The sequence below is a fragment of the Peromyscus leucopus genome, chromosome 4 (assembly GCF_004664715.2).
Source record: "Peromyscus leucopus breed LL Stock chromosome 4, UCI_PerLeu_2.1, whole genome shotgun sequence".
NCBI classification, from domain to species: Eukaryota; Metazoa; Chordata; class Mammalia; order Rodentia; family Cricetidae; genus Peromyscus; species Peromyscus leucopus.
The window spans coordinates 105,797,244-105,815,556 of NC_051066.1; the positions used below are offsets into that span (position 1 = coordinate 105,797,244).

General features: G+C 49.3%; 2 protein-coding genes across 3 annotated transcripts in view; one reads left to right on the top strand and one right to left on the bottom strand.

Annotated features, from left to right (window-relative positions):
• Positions 1 to 4,928: 4,928 nt before the first annotated feature.
• Positions 4,929 to 16,670, bottom strand: Pdyn (prodynorphin). Of its 2 annotated transcripts, none has more exons than XM_037205216.1 (4): positions 16,356 to 16,670; positions 15,093 to 15,153; positions 8,036 to 8,184; positions 4,929 to 6,933 (listed from the first exon to the last, which is right to left on the bottom strand). In XM_037205216.1, exons 3-4 carry the CDS (start codon positions 8,168 to 8,170, stop codon positions 6,319 to 6,321), a joined length of 750 nt encoding a protein of 249 aa, XP_037061111.1. In that variant the 5' UTR covers positions 8,171 to 8,184; positions 15,093 to 15,153; positions 16,356 to 16,670; the 3' UTR covers positions 4,929 to 6,318. The 2 variants fall into 2 exon arrangements, with proteins under 2 accessions (XP_037061111.1, XP_028734379.1); XM_028878546.2 differs by having other exon boundaries at positions 8,036 to 8,187.
• The window catches only part of LOC114699474 (serine/threonine-protein kinase Sgk3-like), a 65,601-nt gene continuing 57,760 nt past the window's right edge, over positions 10,473 to 18,313 (top strand). Inside the window, 3 exon segments of the mRNA XM_028878537.2 lie at positions 10,473 to 10,541; positions 13,703 to 13,876; positions 18,057 to 18,213. Coding sequence (XP_028734370.1) covers positions 10,473 to 10,541; positions 13,703 to 13,876; positions 18,057 to 18,213 — 400 coding nt within the window.

Below are 18,313 nucleotides of genomic sequence, written 5' to 3' on the forward strand. Positions count from 1 at the left end.
ACATCCTGTCAGTAATCAGAAAGCTCCCCTGGCTTCTCAGACCTCAGGGCAGCTCCTGCAGGGGCCTGGCGGGGGACCCGAGGTGTTGGGGAACAAAACAGGCGTTTCAGAAGACAAACTTCCTGTCAGAGGTGTGGAAGGACCCCTGAGAACAAAGAATGATGGACTCAACTGAAATTAGATGGAAACAGGACAAACTGTGTGTGAGCGCAGCACAGGTGCCCGTTTGCCCGTTGGGTGAGAAATTAGAAATCTCTGTGATAAATCTCCGCACTCCTGTGCGGTGTTCAGGATGCCGACTTGACATCTATTAGGGAAGAATTGTTCCCCTGGCTGGTGTGGGGATTTTTGTTGTCTTCACTTTGGAGCCTTTAATTAATGGATAAGCCCCATCGCTCGGCTGGATCCTGTGAGGGGCTTGGAGCGGGGAGTGTAGGGGAGGGGGCGATCCAAAGCAGAGAATGGTCATGACTGTCGTGATCGTTACGACCAAACTTCCTGTCTGGTGACTGGGTTGCATGTTGTCTGGAAACTGCTCGCTTATTAGCGATGGGCTCTCTAAAGGTTACTAGGGTGTTGGCACGCCGGTAGCCAGCGTCTGTCTGCTCTGTGACCATTGCGCAGTGGCCTCGGGCAGGGACAGAGGCTCTGGAATCTGGAAGGGCTGGGATAGTCTCTGTCTCCACAAATAGCTCATTAAAAAGGATCTTGTTAAGTCCTCTGGGGGTGTGGAAATGTTCTCTCCTGGGGACCAAGCAGAGGCAACTGCAGTTATATGCATAATGTAAGTATCCACACTTGAGGGGACTTCAGAGCTCGCAGGTCACAACTCTGGAAGGATTACTTAATGCCGCTCTTTAACACAAACAGCAGAATGTTGTTCCTTCAAGGGCGTGTGCTTCACTCAGGTGGCATCAGGCACCCCGTAGTCAGAGTCACCATTAGAAAACTGAGCGGCTTTATCCAACCAGCAGGCCAGGGATCTTGTGAGTTCGAGCAGCTGGCTACCAAGTGATTCAGAAAGCGCAAAGCTACACAGAAAACCCTGTCTGAAAAAAAAAAAAAAAAAAAAAAAAAAAAAGAAAAAAGAAAGAAAGAAAACTGGATTCTGAAGAGGTCCAGTCTCTCTACCATGGCCTCTGTGTAGTACTAGGACAATACTCAGGCCTGAGGGCCTGGACGATTGGAACATAGCAGTATGTGGTACACAGTGCCCAAGGCAAGCTAGGTGTACTATGGCTTACTGGATACTCCTGAATTTTTGCCTCTGACCAGTAAAAGTGTTCTCCTCTCCTCTCAAGAGATTGGAAATCTGAGCCCAAATACCCTGTGCCCCCAGAGCCGCGTTGTCTACCCCTCATAAGCATGCCTCTAGGTGACCACGAAAGTAACCTAGAAAAGGGAAGCCAGAACACTAGGATTGTGGAATCCATAATGTATAGGGGGGGGGGAATGAAGAGCTATTTCTCATTTTTAAAAATCTGGAAAAAGAAATCATAAAGTGGCACGAGAGTGATCGCTAGTATGCTGTGCATATTGCAATACTGTTTTATAATTACTTAGCTCCAGCTGAGAGCCATCGTGTGAGCCAGCTGTCTGCAGTCTCTTGTAGACTTCCCACAGCATCTGTTTGCCAACATCCCCTGTCCCCACCAATCCCTCCACTCACTAGAGAGTGATTCGCTGCTGCTGTTGTGACCTGGCACTTTCCCGACTTGCTGGGAATCATGCTCCAGTTCCCCCTACCCCTTGGTCCAGCCCCTTCCTATCCCATTACTTTGCATGAGGTTGAACCCATCCAGAGCACCATACAAACTTATCTGTGATGAGTAGAATTAGCTCATTATTGGTCATAAGACCCAAATATTGCCAAAGTAGTATAATAGAGCATTGGCTAGGACTATTATGAAAATAATACGTAAAACAGAAACCTGCATGTTGAGGCCTGAAACTTTTGGAAGCCACTGGAAAGTACATGGCACTTACTGATGGACAAATGCTGAAGTCCTTAGAGTCCCTTGTTCCAGTTCTATCTGAAGCAAACCCTTACTGGTATTTGCATTATATAAGCCAACAAATTGTCTGCCTTACCCATCTGAGGTAGTCATAAGCCATTTGTTTGAAAGTGGCAGAAAAGTCTTCCCTAAAGACTAGTCCAGGTTGACAGCAGGATTGGGATCCAGTGGGTAAAAGTGATAGAGATGACACTTTGACCCCCAAAAAGAATAGGACAATGTTATGAAGTGTCAGTCTATAAACATGTTCAGGCAAATTCAAGTATCTGATTTGGACCTGGGTATGGCTGGATAAAATGGATTCAAAGCTTAGGTTCCTTCCAACTTCCTTTTCCTGTGACTACCAAGAAAGAAATATCCCCAAGAGAAGGATTTTCTGAATATATCTACTATCCTTTACCTCTGTATCCCAATTCTTTTCTTTATGGCAATGGCCACTATTTTTTAACTTTAGATTCATATTTTTCCTTACTTGCCAATCCTCTAACCTGCTGAGGAGGAAAAAGTAATATATATCCTAAACATTCAGTATTACATGCACCTAATGTAGTCTAGCTGCTACCATGCACTTTTACAGCTTAATATTTTCAGCCTGGGAGCTGTGGGGCTCGGCAGAGACAGAATGAGTCAGATTTTCCTGAGTTCTCTTTGTGCTCAGGCTTATTTAGGTTGAATCCCCTTTCTCTTTTCTTGGGAAAAGCAAATGCCTGTAAATCTGTCTTAAGAAATGGTTGACACAGCTGTCCAGTGAGACAACCAAACCCTGTTTCCTAAAGCAAGAACTTCTTAATGGCTCCCAGCAATGCCCATGTTGTATGTCAATGACCATGTTGTCCAAGACATGCTTGGACTACAGTAGACACTTCCTGTCAGTGGTCATGGGACCCAGAGGGCACCCTCAGATGGTTGGAGAGTTCAACACTGTTGTTCAGACAATAAAAGCTGTAAGAAACTACATGACGGGACCAGGCTTTTACGAAGCACTGGCTTTGGTACCTTGCCTGCTAGCAAAATCATGAATAAAGCTAAGCTCTCTGAGTGCAGTTTTGAAAGTTGGAGTTCTTTGACACTGTAACAGAGAATTTGTCCATTCTGCAATAGGTCTTCCAAACACAGTAGGCCTTCAATTAGTACTTTATTAAATGTGAGTACTGTCACATCCCTGGCCCTGTGCTTTTTATGAAGTCACTCCAAAAGCAAGCATTCCAGTGGAACCCACATCTACTGCCACTGAGTCACTGTGACACATCATACTTAAAGACATCTCGTCTGCACCATTCAGTTAAGGCATCAGTTTAGCAGAGGGCACTATATGTTTGCCGCTAGTGCGTTCATTCTTGCTAGGAACATCTCTGTGACCCATCCCAGTTTCCCAGCGCAGAAAGAGGCCCCTGAGGGTGCAGTACCTCCCTCTGTCCTTGATGTTCTGTTGTTGAATGCCCAACTTTGCCATTGCTCCTTAAGACCACACAGGGAAGGAAACTCTCATTTATTGACCCTCCTAAGCACTGGGAACTTTATATGTATGATCTCATCTGATCCTCTCAGCCACATTGTAAACAAGGCCCGATTAGTCTTTATTTTATGTAAACAAGAAGTGTTGTGGGATATTTAATGGCACTGTGAAACTCCTAGATGTGTTAATAAAACTAACTTTGGATCAGGAGGCAGAGCCTGTGACTAGTTGACAAGAATTAGCCATAGAGAATATGGAGGACCCAGTAATATGGGTAGAGAGAAGCAGGAAGGAGCAGGGTGGGACTTAGAGATTCTCAGTCTTTTTGGTTTGGACCAGTGTGGAGAGGTGAGCGCTCTCTCTCTCTCTCTCTCTCCTCTCTTTCTTTCTCTCTCCTCTCTCTCTCTCTCTCTCTCTCTCTCTCTCTCTCTCTCTCTCTCTCTCTCTTCCTGAGTCTCCGGCCAAAAAGGAAGTTCAGCTGGTTGTTTCTCAGCTTCTCTGATCTTGATCTTGAGGGTTTATTACCCCAATATATGACTCCTGAGTCTATTGATAAATAGAACAACTTCAATAAAAACTACATTTGGTGGCCGTGGCTGAGCCAGTGCTGGCTGGACCAGAAATCCTGCCAGGCTGCAGTCTGGGTGGCTGGGTGCTGACTGCAGACCACAGGGCACAAACTGTAGTAGGACAGGCCCATAAGGTTGAGAAAATTGGCTCAGATCAGTAGCCAAGGCATGCATATAACGCACTCCTTAAGAGCCAACCTGGAGTCTGCCTGAGGGTCTAGCAACATGAGTTGTCAGAGTTCCTAGTCAATGTCAGAGTTCCTGATCTTGCAGAGTCTGCCTGAAAGCCTAGCAATAGTCACTGTCAGAGTTCCTGATCGTGCCCAGCCAACGAGGGATGACCACACAGACTGGGTGCTGGGAGGAGGGTATATAAGGCCTTCCCTGTTATTGAATAAATGAGTTTGTTATTTGCTTTCAATGGACTCCCAGTGTCTGTGTTGTTGACACCGCACCTTCTCACCCCCTCCCTTGAGGGAGCCATTAGAATCCAAGCAACAACAAATGATAGTTCAAATATCATTAGATTCAGGTGAGGCTGCTAAGCAGATAGAAAAACAAGAAGTAAGGCCCAGAGAGGTCAGTGACTTACCCGAAGTCACACAGACTCAATTTATAGATTTGAGTCTGTGGCACCCTCACTTTCTTGTTTTCTTTTATTCCACATTTTGTTTTATAATGTGACTATAGGGGCTGGAGTAATAGCTTAGTGGTAGTCTTTGCCTATCATGCATGAGGCACCAGGTTCAATCCTCTAATACAGCCATACATGTGTGTGCTTTTGTGGGTATATATGTATCAGATATGCATGTATAATGCAGTACACTTTCTCTGGAGACTATTATTCATGCAAACACACCAAGTCATCAGCATAATTTTATTTATTACAGCAGAGAAGCAGGGAATTATACAGGCCTATTAAGGACTCACACATTTCAAGTAAGTTGGATAAATGTGATTTTTAAGCAGCACACAAAGTCATCCTAAAACAATCTACAGATTTCAGAACACATGAAGAGCTCTCCAGGCTGTGGCCTATGCGTGGAGAGGGACCACTCAAGACATCTTATGCAAATATGCAAATCCAGTCTGTTTCCTCTCCCATCCAGCCTCATCTCCCTAACCGATCGATATAAATATCTGCCTGGAGATGGGGAGATTTGAAACCAGAGAGGACCTTGCCTCTGGTTCTGGGTTATCTGAATCAAGGGAATCCAGTTTATCGTGAACACTCAATTGTTTCCCGCTCTCTGCTTTTGTTTGGAGACATGGAGAATAAGGCTCACTGTAGTGTTGAGGTGGGACAATCTCTCCTTCAGCTGCAGCTTCTGGATCCCCTTCCCCAGTGCCAGGGCATACGCTGGGCCAAATGGCTCAGGCAAATGGCTCAGGCTCCTGCAGCCAACTCAACTACTGAAGAACACAGCTGTGCTTAGCCTCCTCAGCTCCACTCTGATTCCGTTTCTCATGGGGTAGAAGTGTGATACTGATCATTTTTAATGAGGGCTGTGGGAACTGGCCCAAATTCTGGGTTTGTTGTACAGAACAAATTGGTTTGTTTTACTCCCTCTTGTCGTTTCAGCCTTTAGAAGCTCATGGCTTTTCATCATGAGCAAGGGGCTTTCACTCCTTTAGGAAAGGCACTACCCTAACCCAGGGCTTAGGAGCTGGGCTTTTCCAGAGACACATTTGAGACCATGAGAACTCTGGATGCTCAGACTGAGCATTTATCATGCTAGAGGCCTGGTCTTTCTAGGGTCATAATCCCTGCCCCCGGAAAGGCTTTTCATTTAGCCTGTGGCCTCCAGAGCAGGGCACATAAAAAAGAGCCCCCGATGCTGAGAATACAGTTACGATAGCTATTTGCAAATATCTCACTTTAAGGCTCCACTCTGTATGTCTCACGCATGCATACTATTAGGGAGTGCTCATCCTTCTTCTGAGAGGAGCACGTGATCAATGAAATTTGGGATCACAGATCTACAGGTACAAAGAACAAGTCTCTCTGGATTCTGGGGTGGGGGATGTCACAGGGACAGGGTGGTTGGGCTGATGTCAAAAAACTACCACTGGTAGTGGTAGTTTAGAGGTCTAAGGGTTTGAGCCGGACACGGGGGCCTATTGGCAGAGCAGGGCTATGCTGGGCTGGGACCTTTTCATGTGAGTGCTGAATGGCGTAAGGGGTGGGACACGGCGCACGAGGAGGGAAAAGTGAGCTCTAGTATAGGAAGAGGGCAGGGGAAACTGACCCAACTCCATGGCGGGGAAGTGTTACGCATCAAGCATCTAGATCTTCAGAGTAGGTATCGGGGTTCTCCTGGGACCGAGTCATCACCTTGAACTGACGCCGAAGGAAGCCGCCATAGCGCTTCTGGTTGTCCCACTTCAGCTTGGGGCGAATGCGCCGCAGGAAGCCCCCATAGCGTTTGTATAGGTCCTCATGCCCTACCGGGTCCCCATCCTGGCCCCCGTCCTCGTCCCCAGCCATCTCTGAGCTCCTCTTGGGGTATTTGCGCAAAAAGCCGCCGTAGCGTTTGGCCGGTTTCCTCAAGTCCTCCTCGTTGAAATGGAGTGTGTCAGCCTGCGTGGCTCCATCGATCATCCGCTCAGCACCCACCAGCTCAGCTTCTTTTCCATCCCTGAACCTGCTAGAGAGACCCCTGAGGTTTTCCTCCGAGATGCTGGTGAGCAATCGGCTTTTCTCCAGCTCCTTCAGGAGGGGCTCCAAGAGCTTGGACAGTGCACTGTAGCCTTCCTCCAAAGCAACCTCGTTCTCCACATCATCCTTGCCACGGAGCCCAGAGGCAGACGGGGCGAGAAAAGACAAAAGGCGCAGGCATCTCTCCCACTCCTCTGATGGTGGCATCAGGTCCTCGCACTCCAGGGAGCAAATCTGAAAGATTGGTAGTCACGTCACCAAACGACTTTCTCGTCATGTGAGAGATGAGAAATCAGACTTATCCCAAAGGCACAGAGACACAGGTGGAAATGCCCAAGATCTTCCTATTGCCCTCCATGTGCTTTCACTCTTCCAAAGGGTATAGTTGCTCTACCAGGAGTGGGGGGCACTGCTAACACTTTAGAGACAGAGGTTCAGAACAGCAGGAAGAATGTGCATGGGGAACGCGAGGGTTCAGCACACCTGAGGGTGTGTGTTGGGGGGACCATGGGATCTGCTTCATAGTGCGGCAGGGAGCACCCAACCACCTTGACTCTAACAGTATTGACGGTAGTGAGCAATGCCAGAACTTGAATTCTGAAGGTCTGAGGCTGGAGTCCCCACACTTAGCCACATTGCTTGCCTGGGGGTGAGCAGGACACACTGTGTACAGCTCCATGGATGTAGACTAGACTGAGATATTAAACACTTAGCACCATGATCTCAGGGAATCGCTCTCATTTTGCAGATGAGGAAAGTAAGACTCGGAGAGCCGTTTCCGAGCAAGGGAGCTAGAAAGAGTCAGAATCAAAGCCCGAGTGTTGTCCACCACAGTTCAGCCGGCACTACTGCAGTCTTTTTGCAGTGCCCGGTGAGGCATGTGGGAAGCAGGACCCAAAGCAACATCAACAGGCCAGGCCCAGGAGAAGGGCTGAGGCTCCAAGCCCACCAAACGTATCCTGACAGGGTTGATGGTGAGGGATTTGGCCAGGAGCCTGAATTTGGACGTGCCTACCAGCCAGAGAAAGAAGCCTTGGGATGTCTACCCAGTGCTGCAGACAGTACACCAAGCACCCCATATCTACACCCGTTGCCAGGCACTTGGCTGCCTGGAAACACGGTCTGTGTGCAGGCTTGGGAGAGCCATGGTGATGAAGTCTAGACCTCAATGGGAACTAGACAATAGCAGACCCTGGTTCCCGGCTGTCCAGAGGGCAGGAAAAGCCATGCCCTGATGTAGTAGGTGCAGCAGACTCAGCTGCCCTGATATACGACCTCCCTGCTCTGGGCTCCACCTATGAATAGAGTGGCATGGAGAAGCCTTGCTGAGACCTACCAGCGGGTTGATGGGATGGGGCCCATCCTGAGTCCTCACCGCACACAGGGAGCACAGGGCCAGGCAGTCCGCTGCATCGTTAGAGGGCACCACCACGAGGAGACACGCTGCCAGCATCAGCGCAGACCACGCCATTCTGGCTCACTCTTCTGCTGGAGAGGGAGGGGGAAGGACAAGATGGTGAAGTATGTCCTGAGCTGACAAGGCCATATCTCTGACTCACATCTGGGGTAAGAGCAGCATAGGCAGGCATTCTCCTTCCAGTCCTGTAGTCAAGGACACAGAAGCTGGGGAGGTAAAGTGGGAGTCAAGGCCGAGGAGTAAGGACGGGCTGAGTGCTGAGTGATCTCGGCATACTGGGTGGGATCTTTTCTCTGTTCACAATCCACATAGCAGCAGCTCTGCATGGCAGGCCGTGCTGTGGTTTTGACTTGACAAGTGGAGAAGCCGAGGCACAGGAAAATGGCTCCACACAGCTAGGAAGCTAGGAAGCAGGGCTTGATGAGGTCTGTCCAACTGCAAGTCACATTTCCACTGTCACCAGCATGAAGGTATGCCGCTAGGTTCTGAGTTCCCAGGCTGGAGTGCTCTCTCTCTGTCTCTGTCTCTCTGTGTCTGTCTGTCTGTCTGTCTGTCTGTCTGTCTGTCTCTCTCTCTCTCTCTCTCTCTCTCTCTGTATCTGTGGGTGTCTCTCTACCTCTCTCTTCCTCCCTCTCTGGAGCTGGAGACAGAACCAAGGGCCTCACACGTGGTAGACAAGCATTGTACTACTGACTTACACTCCCATTCTTTCTATTCTTTGCAAGTTCTCTGGGGTGCCCCTCTTTCACTTCCGCATTGCTCCTCACTCTGACCAGAGCTCCACCTTCACCCCCTCTCTGCACTGGCCTCCCTCCTCAGCTTCTCAGATTGGAGCACGAAATACCTTTCTCGGCATATAAATTCTGAGATGGCGCCCACTAAGTGGAGCAGAGCCTCACCCTGTGCCTCACGGTCAGGCGCTGTCTGTCTGGTCCCATCCCTAACCTCAGCTGTCAGGTCTGGGATCTGCTTTCTCACCTCTTGGCCTTGCCCATGCTGTTCCTCTTCCTGGAGAACCTTTCCTCTCCTCTTCCCACTTCCTTCCTGATTAGGTCTCACCTGCCAGGAACTTGTACCTCCTCCATCACAATAGTGCACCCCCTAACTATCTGTGCAAGCACTCTGCCCCTCCAGGCACACACACACACACACACACACACACACACACACACACACACACACTGAACAAAGAGACAATCTCTTGCCCTCTCCATAGTACATGCTTGTGGGCCTCAGACAGGCTAGGCATGCTCCTGCCTCAGGACCCCTCTACTTTCTCTTCCTCTGTCTGAAGAACTCTGATCTCAGGTTTCCACAAGACTGTCTTTCTGCATTAAATAAATGTCACAGGGCCAGACAGGCTCACACTGGCTGAGGTATCTGCCTTCACCATTTCCCCAACTAGAACATTAGCTGTCTTAACTTCTTATCATCCTAGCATTTAAAACTCCACCAGCACATAGTAGGCCCTTAGTAAGAGCTTGACAGATGAACCGATGGTTTATAAGGAAGTCTGTTAAAAGTTGTCCCTTTTGGGAGGGGGAACATGGGAGGGGCCGGAAGGAAGGGGCATGAGAAAGACTGGAGAGAGAAAGGAAGAGGACGACTGTGTAATTATATTTCAATTAAGGTAAAAGATTAAAGTTGTCCCTTTCACAGTCAACTCTCAAAAGATTCTTATTTTATTTTTAATTATATGTCTATGTCGGGTGAGGAGATATCTATTTCAGGTGCCTGTGGAGGCCAGGATCCACCAGAGCTGAAGTGACAGGCCGTTGTGAGCCTGGTGTAGGTGCTGGGAACCAAACTTGGGTCCTTTGCAAAAGCAGTGTTCACTCTTCACCACGGAAGCGTCACTCTGGCCTCATCAGTCAGTCCACGCTGTATAAGTCAAATCACCATGTAGTTCTTGCAAGTGGAACTGTGAGGCCCCAGAGACTCCTAGCCGGCCAGCTAGGGGTTTCCTCTTCCCCACCTAGACATCCTGACCTACTGTCTCCAAGACAAGACACTGTCTGCCTTCCCTCCTGCAAACTGCTCCTCCTCTTCTGATGTTCTGGGCTTTCAAAGATTCCCCCCGTGAGCCCAAAGCCCAGAACACACCCCAGAACAGGTCTCCTCTCTCAAAGCACACAGTAGGCTCCCCAAACAGAGCCTTCCTAGCCATTACGTCAGTTGCCATCACTGAGCTCTACTGCCCCACGGCCCTGCGGGGGCACCTCTATTGCAGGGAGCTGCCCACATTCTGCTCTGAGCAGTGAGTGAAGTTTAGGTGCCGGGCCCACTCTGTTGATTCTCTCCACCTAATGATTGCAGTTTCTAGAAGAGGTTTGAGTCACCAACGGCTAAGTCTTCCATGAGTCCCCGCAACAATTCGCAGAACATTGACTCTACCCTGAGCTTAGTTCTACCCACCTTCTCAGAGGTGAGCGTGACTGGCCCACTTTAGAGATGCGAAAACTGGTGCTCAGGAACTTGGTAATTTGTCTGGAGTTATATGCAACTGTAGGCCGGGATGCAGGTCCATGTGCTTCTTCTGAGACTGGAATCAACTACTGCTGGCACAGGGAAGCTCAGAGTAGAAAACTCAGAGAACTATATGCACGTGTGTCTCTGCGTCTCTTGGGTTTCTCCCCTGCTCTATCAGATGAGAAAAATCAGAGGTCTGGGCAAGAGAGTGTTCCATTTACAAACAGACAAAATAAATGGTTTGTGGTTTTGTTTTTGTTTTTGGTGTGTGTGTGTGTGTGTGTGTGTGTTGTATTATAACAGCTGGCCTGTTATAATCTTTGAGCAAACTAAACCACTGGTGAGCCTCTGTCAGTCTCTAACACCTGTTGGGAGACTTCTCACAGCGCTGAGCTCTAAAACAGACCCGATTTCGACCTCTCTCTACGAAACTGGTATCCCCTTAGACACAGCCTCCATGGCAGCCAGAGGACTTTCTGGATATACTCCCATCAGACCCAGCTCTGTTCCAGACTCTCAGGCTCTGTAAGGCCTCCCAGAGGTCTGACCCTTCAGCCCATACCCAGCAACCTTCCCAATGCAGAGAGCTTACTTTTGCAAAGTGCACACTGCATGCCTGTCTGTGCTCCAGCTGAAATGGATATTTTCCCCAACTCCATAACCAAGGGCCCGTGCATGCTATTTCCAGCCCTTGCATACAGAGTTCCCTTTGCCTGGAACACCTGTCACCCATTCCTATTACCTTTGACCTGACTAACTCTCACTCATTCTTTAGAATTCAGCCTCAGGAATCACCTCCAGGAAGTCTGTCTGGACACCATCCCTTGGAGGATCTGCAGCTACCCATGCTAGCCCCAGCACATAATTACATCTGCCTATCTGAGTCTGACACAAGAGGGGATTTTGTAAATGCAAAGTCCCTGCAGTATCAGTGTGTGTGGTGTGCTTGACCATGACAGGGAGGCCACAGTTGGGAAAAATACATAAAAGGGAAACTGGAGTACTAAATGCCAAGAAGGGGCCGAGGCCAGTTCGTGCCAGCCTCATGGACCTAGCTATAGTTTGCATTTGTTTGAAATATCATGAGGACCAGAGAGGCTTGCTTGATCCCTGGGGGGGGGGTGGGTGGATGGATGGATGGATGCATGGATGGATGGGTAGGTAGCTGAACAGATGAATGGATGAATGATAGATGAATGGTTCCCAGAGCTTCATCCAGGGCTCAAATGAGACCAGGAGCTCCATACCAGTTTAGTTTGTTGAGTGAATAAACAGACATTTTAAAACTGGGAATTTTCTAGGGAAAAAAAAGCTTGATTTCCAACCACAAAAGCATTATTAACTGCTGAAACACAGACTCAGTGGCCCACAAAGCCAAGGGTGTTTACTGTCTGACCCTTCGCCAAGGAAATATGCTGGTCCTGCCTCGTTGATTTATGCGAATCTGATAGGCTTCAGCTAAGTTTCCCGAGTCTCCGGCCATGTGGACATATTATCTAATAATAATGAAGCCATCTCTTGGCAGAAGACCAGATGGGTTTACTGCAGATTGCAATAGAGGTAGGTTGCATCCTGCACCCCACAAATTCAGAGCCATTGCGGGTAGCAGACTCTATTAAAAGTCACCACTCACCTGAGACTATAATATTCTTTGAGAGGTAAAACCACGGGCCCCCAGCACCCTCTCTCCATGGGCGCTGTGGACACAGTAGGAACTCTTTTACTTCTTGATCCAGAGTTCCTTGAAAGAGTTGGTTTTGTTTTGATTTGATTTTTTGCCCTCTCCCCAGATTAGAGATATTTCTACTGTAGTCAGCCAGGGCTCCAGGGGCAGCCAGCATTTCTATTTGAAAAGCCAGGGAGGAATAATAATGGCATGATTTAACATCACAATTATCTCTGGGAGCAATGTATGCATATAATTATTCCTATTTGGAGGAAGAGGAAATGGGAAAAGGTAAGAGTGAAGTCACTTGCTTAAGGTCACACAATGAGTCAGGAGAGCTCCAGCTCTCACACCCACCTTGACACATGTCAGTGTTTCTGTGACACTCCAGTGACAACCACCCTGGAATCTATCAAAGACCTGTGCCATTGCTCTGGGCCAGATGCCTCCAGGTGGCCCCTCAGGGCAGGCTATCAGTATAGGTTCAGGCTCCTGGGGAAAACTGTGGACTGACAGCATCAACCCCTGGTGGCAAGGCTGGAATGGAGGCCAAACGCTTTATATCTTTTATATGAATTCCCTGCACCAGTGATCTGGGCACTATCAGCCCCCTTTCTAGATGGGAATACAGGGACTTAGAGAGATGGGAACTAGGCATAGCATTAACCCACTGACTGCACAAGCTGTCCAGAAGTGTAAGGGCACATGGCATGTTCTGTGGGCTATCCCCAGACTTTCACAGAGGTGTAAGGGTACATGGCATGTCCTATGGACTATCTCCAGACTTTCACAGAGATGTAAGGGCACATGGCATGTCCTGTGGGCTATCCCCAAGACTTTCACACACTTCTGAAGATGAAACCATTTTAGGGCTTTTCATCCCACTGGAAATAGCAAGTTTGTTTTTGTGGGTTCCCAAGGGGCTGTCAAAAGAAGGATCTGAAACTCGAGCGTGCTCTTATTGAGCTATGCTCACTGATAGAGGGTGGGAGATCAGTTTGCAGAATGGCTTTGGTCCTGAGCAGAAAATGAGCCAACATTTTGCTCAGCAAGTACCAAAGCATGGACACAGGACCAGGCCTTACCCAAAGGTAATCACATTTTCTGCACTGGACAGATAGAAATATGGGTCCTGCAGTCCAGGCCACAAAGGTCATGGTCTCAGTGATATCATTAGCTGCAGTTTTAAAGGGATGTTTCTCAGCTGTCAGATTTGTAATGGAATCTCCTCCCTTATTGTCATTTGGTATAATTTATAGGATAAGGAGAAAGAAAACAGGAAAATAAGAGGTCAGGGAGAGAGATGAAGAGTCAGAGAAAAGGGACACGGGTGGGTGGGGTGACAGTGTAGATGCTGGGGAAAGAGGTGAATGGGAAAGAGAGGGGAAGGGCTGAGAAGAAGCAAAGAAAAGGAGGCAGAACCTGATGTTCTCTTCTGCTTCTCCCTGAAGCTGCCCCTTGAGCTACAGAGGAACAGCTCAGGAAACCCTTATCGGGTTAAATTGAATTTTGCAGGAGTAAGACTGGGAACAAAGGCAGTGGAAGCCACCGTGGACACATTACGTCTAGTGAGGAGTCTGCAGCTAGTGGCCAAACATTCCGACCAGCGAGGCAAACGGGATAGGGTGAGGAGAAAACTCCTGAGCATGTCACCTGCCTCAGAGCTCCGGTGGGGGTAAGGAGTAGGATCCAGGCTGAGTTGTAAAGGACCTGGGGACATAGTTCAGTCTGATGTTGTCTCTTCCTGCTGTGGTCAGCTCTGACTCAGTTAAGTTGTTTTAAGGAGTAGGATCCAGGCTGAGTTGTAAAGGACCTGGGGACATAGTTCAGGCTGATGTTGTCTCTTCCTCCTGTGGTCAGCTCTGACTCAGTTGTTTTAGCACCACGTCAGACCCACTAAGATCTGCCGGTCACTTAGGAGCTGGGATGAGCAAAGTGGTGAGAGAAACCAGCTGCTGGCTGCACTTTCTCAGACATGCGTGAAAAACAAACCAGCAACCACTGACCGCTCCAAAAATGAGAGAGAGATCTGATGAATAGAAAAGTCCTGCCAGGACACCTGGAGCTGGGATGAGACGTCAGGGAGGGATTTCATTGTCAGGGAGAGGGCAGATAACGCAATGAAGCCATCTGTAGCGATGGGGAGGGAAACACTGGCCCCAGAAATATTTGATTTTTAGTCATATTTCCCTGGAAGAGCACACAGCAGCATGGAATGGGGCGACTGAAGACGTCATATAAGAGGAAGGAAGGCTTCACTTTGAGGCCTGCCATTTTGAATCAGTGGAGAGTTGACCATTCACTGAAAGCCTACCAAATGCCAGGTGCACACAGCCTCCTATGGAAGCCTCCCAAAAATAGGAGGGAAAGGGTGTTGTTATTAGCTTCATTATATTGGTGAGGAAATTAAGACCCAGAAAGGGAAAGCAATTGTTGCGAAATTACACAGCAAATGAAGGATAGATATGGGTTTGAACTCAGCATAAGCTCAGGTGTGGCCACACACTCTTAGGTAATACATGGAAAATTCTGGAAGTAATGGTCAGCGAATCCCATGAGTTATCACAACCTTCCATGTGCTTTCTCAAACAACCCAGAGCCAACCACTTGAGCAGTCTGCTGCATTGAAACAGTGGAGTCTACCACACAGCTTCTATGGAACCACTGTGACACCCAGCTGCCAGCTACTCCTGGAGACAAGGAGAGTCACCTGCCACCCAGCACGCTTAAGCACAGTGAGGACAAAGCGATGGGCTCAGGATTGTGTCAGTAAATTCACACACACACACACACACACACACACACACACACACACACACACGCACCGTCACCATAACTCACCCCGCTGTGGCTGCTTCAAGAGCTTCCCCCACGCAGATCTCAAAGCCTCGAGATGGATGACCTGCAAAAACCGAACAAGAGAGAAAGTGGGGTGCGACGGGGCACTGGTGGGGGAAACAGGGAAGGCAGGTGAGCAGTGCGTGGGAGTAGAGCCCCCATGAGAAAGAACAGAGGAGGACTGACATTCTGAAAGGTTTTGCAACAGATCTTGACAGCCATGCCTGTCAGATCAGAAAGATGAATGGTGTACATTTCACCAACCCTTGGCGGAAGGGTGATAATGAGAGCTTGCGGTCTGTGGGAGGGTGCTTGAAACCAGATCCAATAACCTAAAGAGCTTGGAGGCTTTATTAAGGGGTACTTGTAAATCTTGAGAGGTTCTCAGAAAAAAAAAAAATACCCAGGGAAAAGTAACAAGTCACAGAATTTACAGCTCAACCATGGAGTGATCTACAGCCACCTTCTCCAAAGCTCACCAGCTTTTTGCTGATGTCAAACTTTAGGGTTCCATAATACATCCTTTGGAAGTGGATATTGCTGTAAGAGAGCCCACAGCTTTCCACAAGTGAGCTTCCTGCAGCCTGACTTAGCCGCTTCCAGCAGTAGCGTGGCTGTAATTTACATGAAAGCAACAAGTCTTTTCAAAGTAAAATTGACAGAAGTCCGGCTCAGCCTGGGTATCCAGCCACGCTTCCGCTTTGTTTCTTCATTCCCTTTCAGCCAAACAGCCCCCGACTCCACTCTGAGTAAAATCATAACCAATTAGCACCTCGTCGGCGATTAACATGAATTAGAAAGAATAAAAAAAGACGGCGCTTGTTTTATGCGGTGGTGGTGCCGATCTATGCTTGGCAAAAGCTGAGTCCTGAACCTCATTAATACTCCCAGCCCTTGTTCTCTAAGTCCAGTGAGGATGTTGACCTTTAAAATCAGGCTAATTAGTGGAACCTTGATCTTCCACCCAGGCTGGTCCTTCTCCCCAGACTCTGGAAACTACGATGGGGACTGCTGTGTGGCAGAGCCAAGGTATAGCTGGCACCTGTGTAAGCCAGGACTGTACAAGGCATGGGGTCTAGAGGGCAGGCAGTCCTTTGGACTCACCGACCTGGCTTTTGTAAACTAGCCTTGAAACTATGACTCCTGTGCTGAGTAATCAGAACCAAACCTGATTTCCCCCTTCCCAAGCTCCCACCGTCGTCCCTCAGCCCAGCATCAGGAGCAGATGCGTCAAGCCAGAATGCCTGAGCTCCCTGAAGATCTTACCTGTCCTCTGCTTTGTCCCTGGTGGGCTTCTGGCTGGTCAGGTGGTAGGGTGGCCGATCCAAGATTCAGGAGGCACCCTGACTCTAGCTCAGAGAAGTGCCAGAGAGGAAGCTGTGAGGGCTTACCAGAGCCCCCTTCGAATGGCAGTCCTGAAGCCTTTCCCCCCTTTTATGGATGAGAGTCTCCCCCTGTCGCTCAGCCCTCTCAGCGCTGGCTGGCAGAGCACAGGCTGCTGGGAGCCAATGGGGAGGTGGCAGAGCAGTCAGAGCTCAGACCCCCGGGCCCTTCCACTCAACTCCCTGGGCCTGAGTGAGACACAATAGCGCTCCACTCTTGGAGATGTGATGTGATGTGGGGGAGGATGCACTCGCGCAGTCTGGGGGTGGATTCTCCGCGCAGAGTGCCGTTTGTCACTTGAAATTCGGCCACTTTCAGCATTTCCAGGAGAGTGCCACAGGAAGGCAGGGACAAAGGTGGGAAGAGGCAGAAAGAGACAGGAAGAGACGCGGAGAGTAAAATAGAAAGGCAAAGAGAAAGTCAGCGGACAGAGAATGGGAACAGAGAGGCAGAGTCTGAGACACACACACGGAAGGACACAGACAAAGCAGGAAGAAAAGAGAAAGACCCCCAGCCACAGAGGCTCTCAAAGACCAGGAGATAAAGAAGGATACAGAGTCAGAGGACGAATACGGGGACAAGGAACGAAGGCTGTCTCAAAATGTAGGGACCGAGGGATGTCCTGGGGTGCCGAAGCAGAGTTCTGGGTTATGGAAAAGGGACTTCAGCCCCATGCTGGTTGGGTCACACACACACTGGGATGTGCGTGAGTGGACATTTGTCTTCAGGTGCCAGTTGACTTGGGCACCTGCCTGAGTTGCTGCCAGGCACCGCCCTTCCTCACAACCAAGGACTGCCATTCAGTTTTGAGTTATCTCTGGCAGTGACATGGAGTGAGTATCATGAAATCCCCCTCAGAATCCTGGCTATGATGCGCCTTTGTGTGGCTCTGGGTGGGAGCCCAGCTGCCTCATGTGAACCCTCCGCCGCCATGCCATGAGCAGCCTGAAGGTTCGGCACAGCTGTGAAAAAGAAACTCCCAGAACATGGGCGTCTCTGAGTTTGGAAGAAAACATGCTTGTCTCTTCAGTCAGCAGCAGTTGTTCGCCTTGGTTGGGAGACTGCCAGGGGCTGGCCGGGCCGTACATGTCACGAATGCCTGGGTTGCACCAGGGAGGGAACAGAGATGCAGCTTCAGTTCTCATGTCCTGGCCAGGTGCAGCAACATAGGCTAGAGAGCCGAGAACCTGGCCACAGAACATAGCATGTCGGTCACCAAGACCTATCATCCAGACCCAGACGGATCTGGCCCTAACCACCTACAGCACACCTGCCCACCCCTAGGACTTGGCTCTAGAATGTCCATCTCTGAGACTCAGTCGGTTTGCCTGAACAGGGCAGACAAGAGCTATAGTTAGCAACATTGAAAGTGTGGGTTTCACCTCTGCAGAGTCCTAAGCCAAGTTAGTGGATTCAGCCTCAATTTGCTCATCTGTAGAATGGGGAAAAGAGCCCCGTTGGGTTCTTGCCATAGGGAAAGGAGGACATGCCAAGAACATTTGCCATAGCTGGCACGTGGCCAGGACTTCCTTACAGCTGTCCCCGTGGTGGCAGTGATCAGCTAATCATGCTCTGATGCACCAGCCGCACATCGCACTTCTCTGGGGCATCATCCTCTTCCGGCTGCTGGGTCATTATGTGCTCTCGTACAGCTCAGACGACAGAAGGGGCCATTTGGTGAGTACCTCGTACATCACAGACATTGTCACCTTTTCCCCTGTATCCTCAGAGAAGCAATGCAGTGACGTGGTTGTCACAAGGCAGCCTTGCGTGATTAAGCAGCTGGAGTGAGGTGGAGTGACAGCCTTGCAGGTCCCAGATGCCCCTGTCCCTCTGGCCTT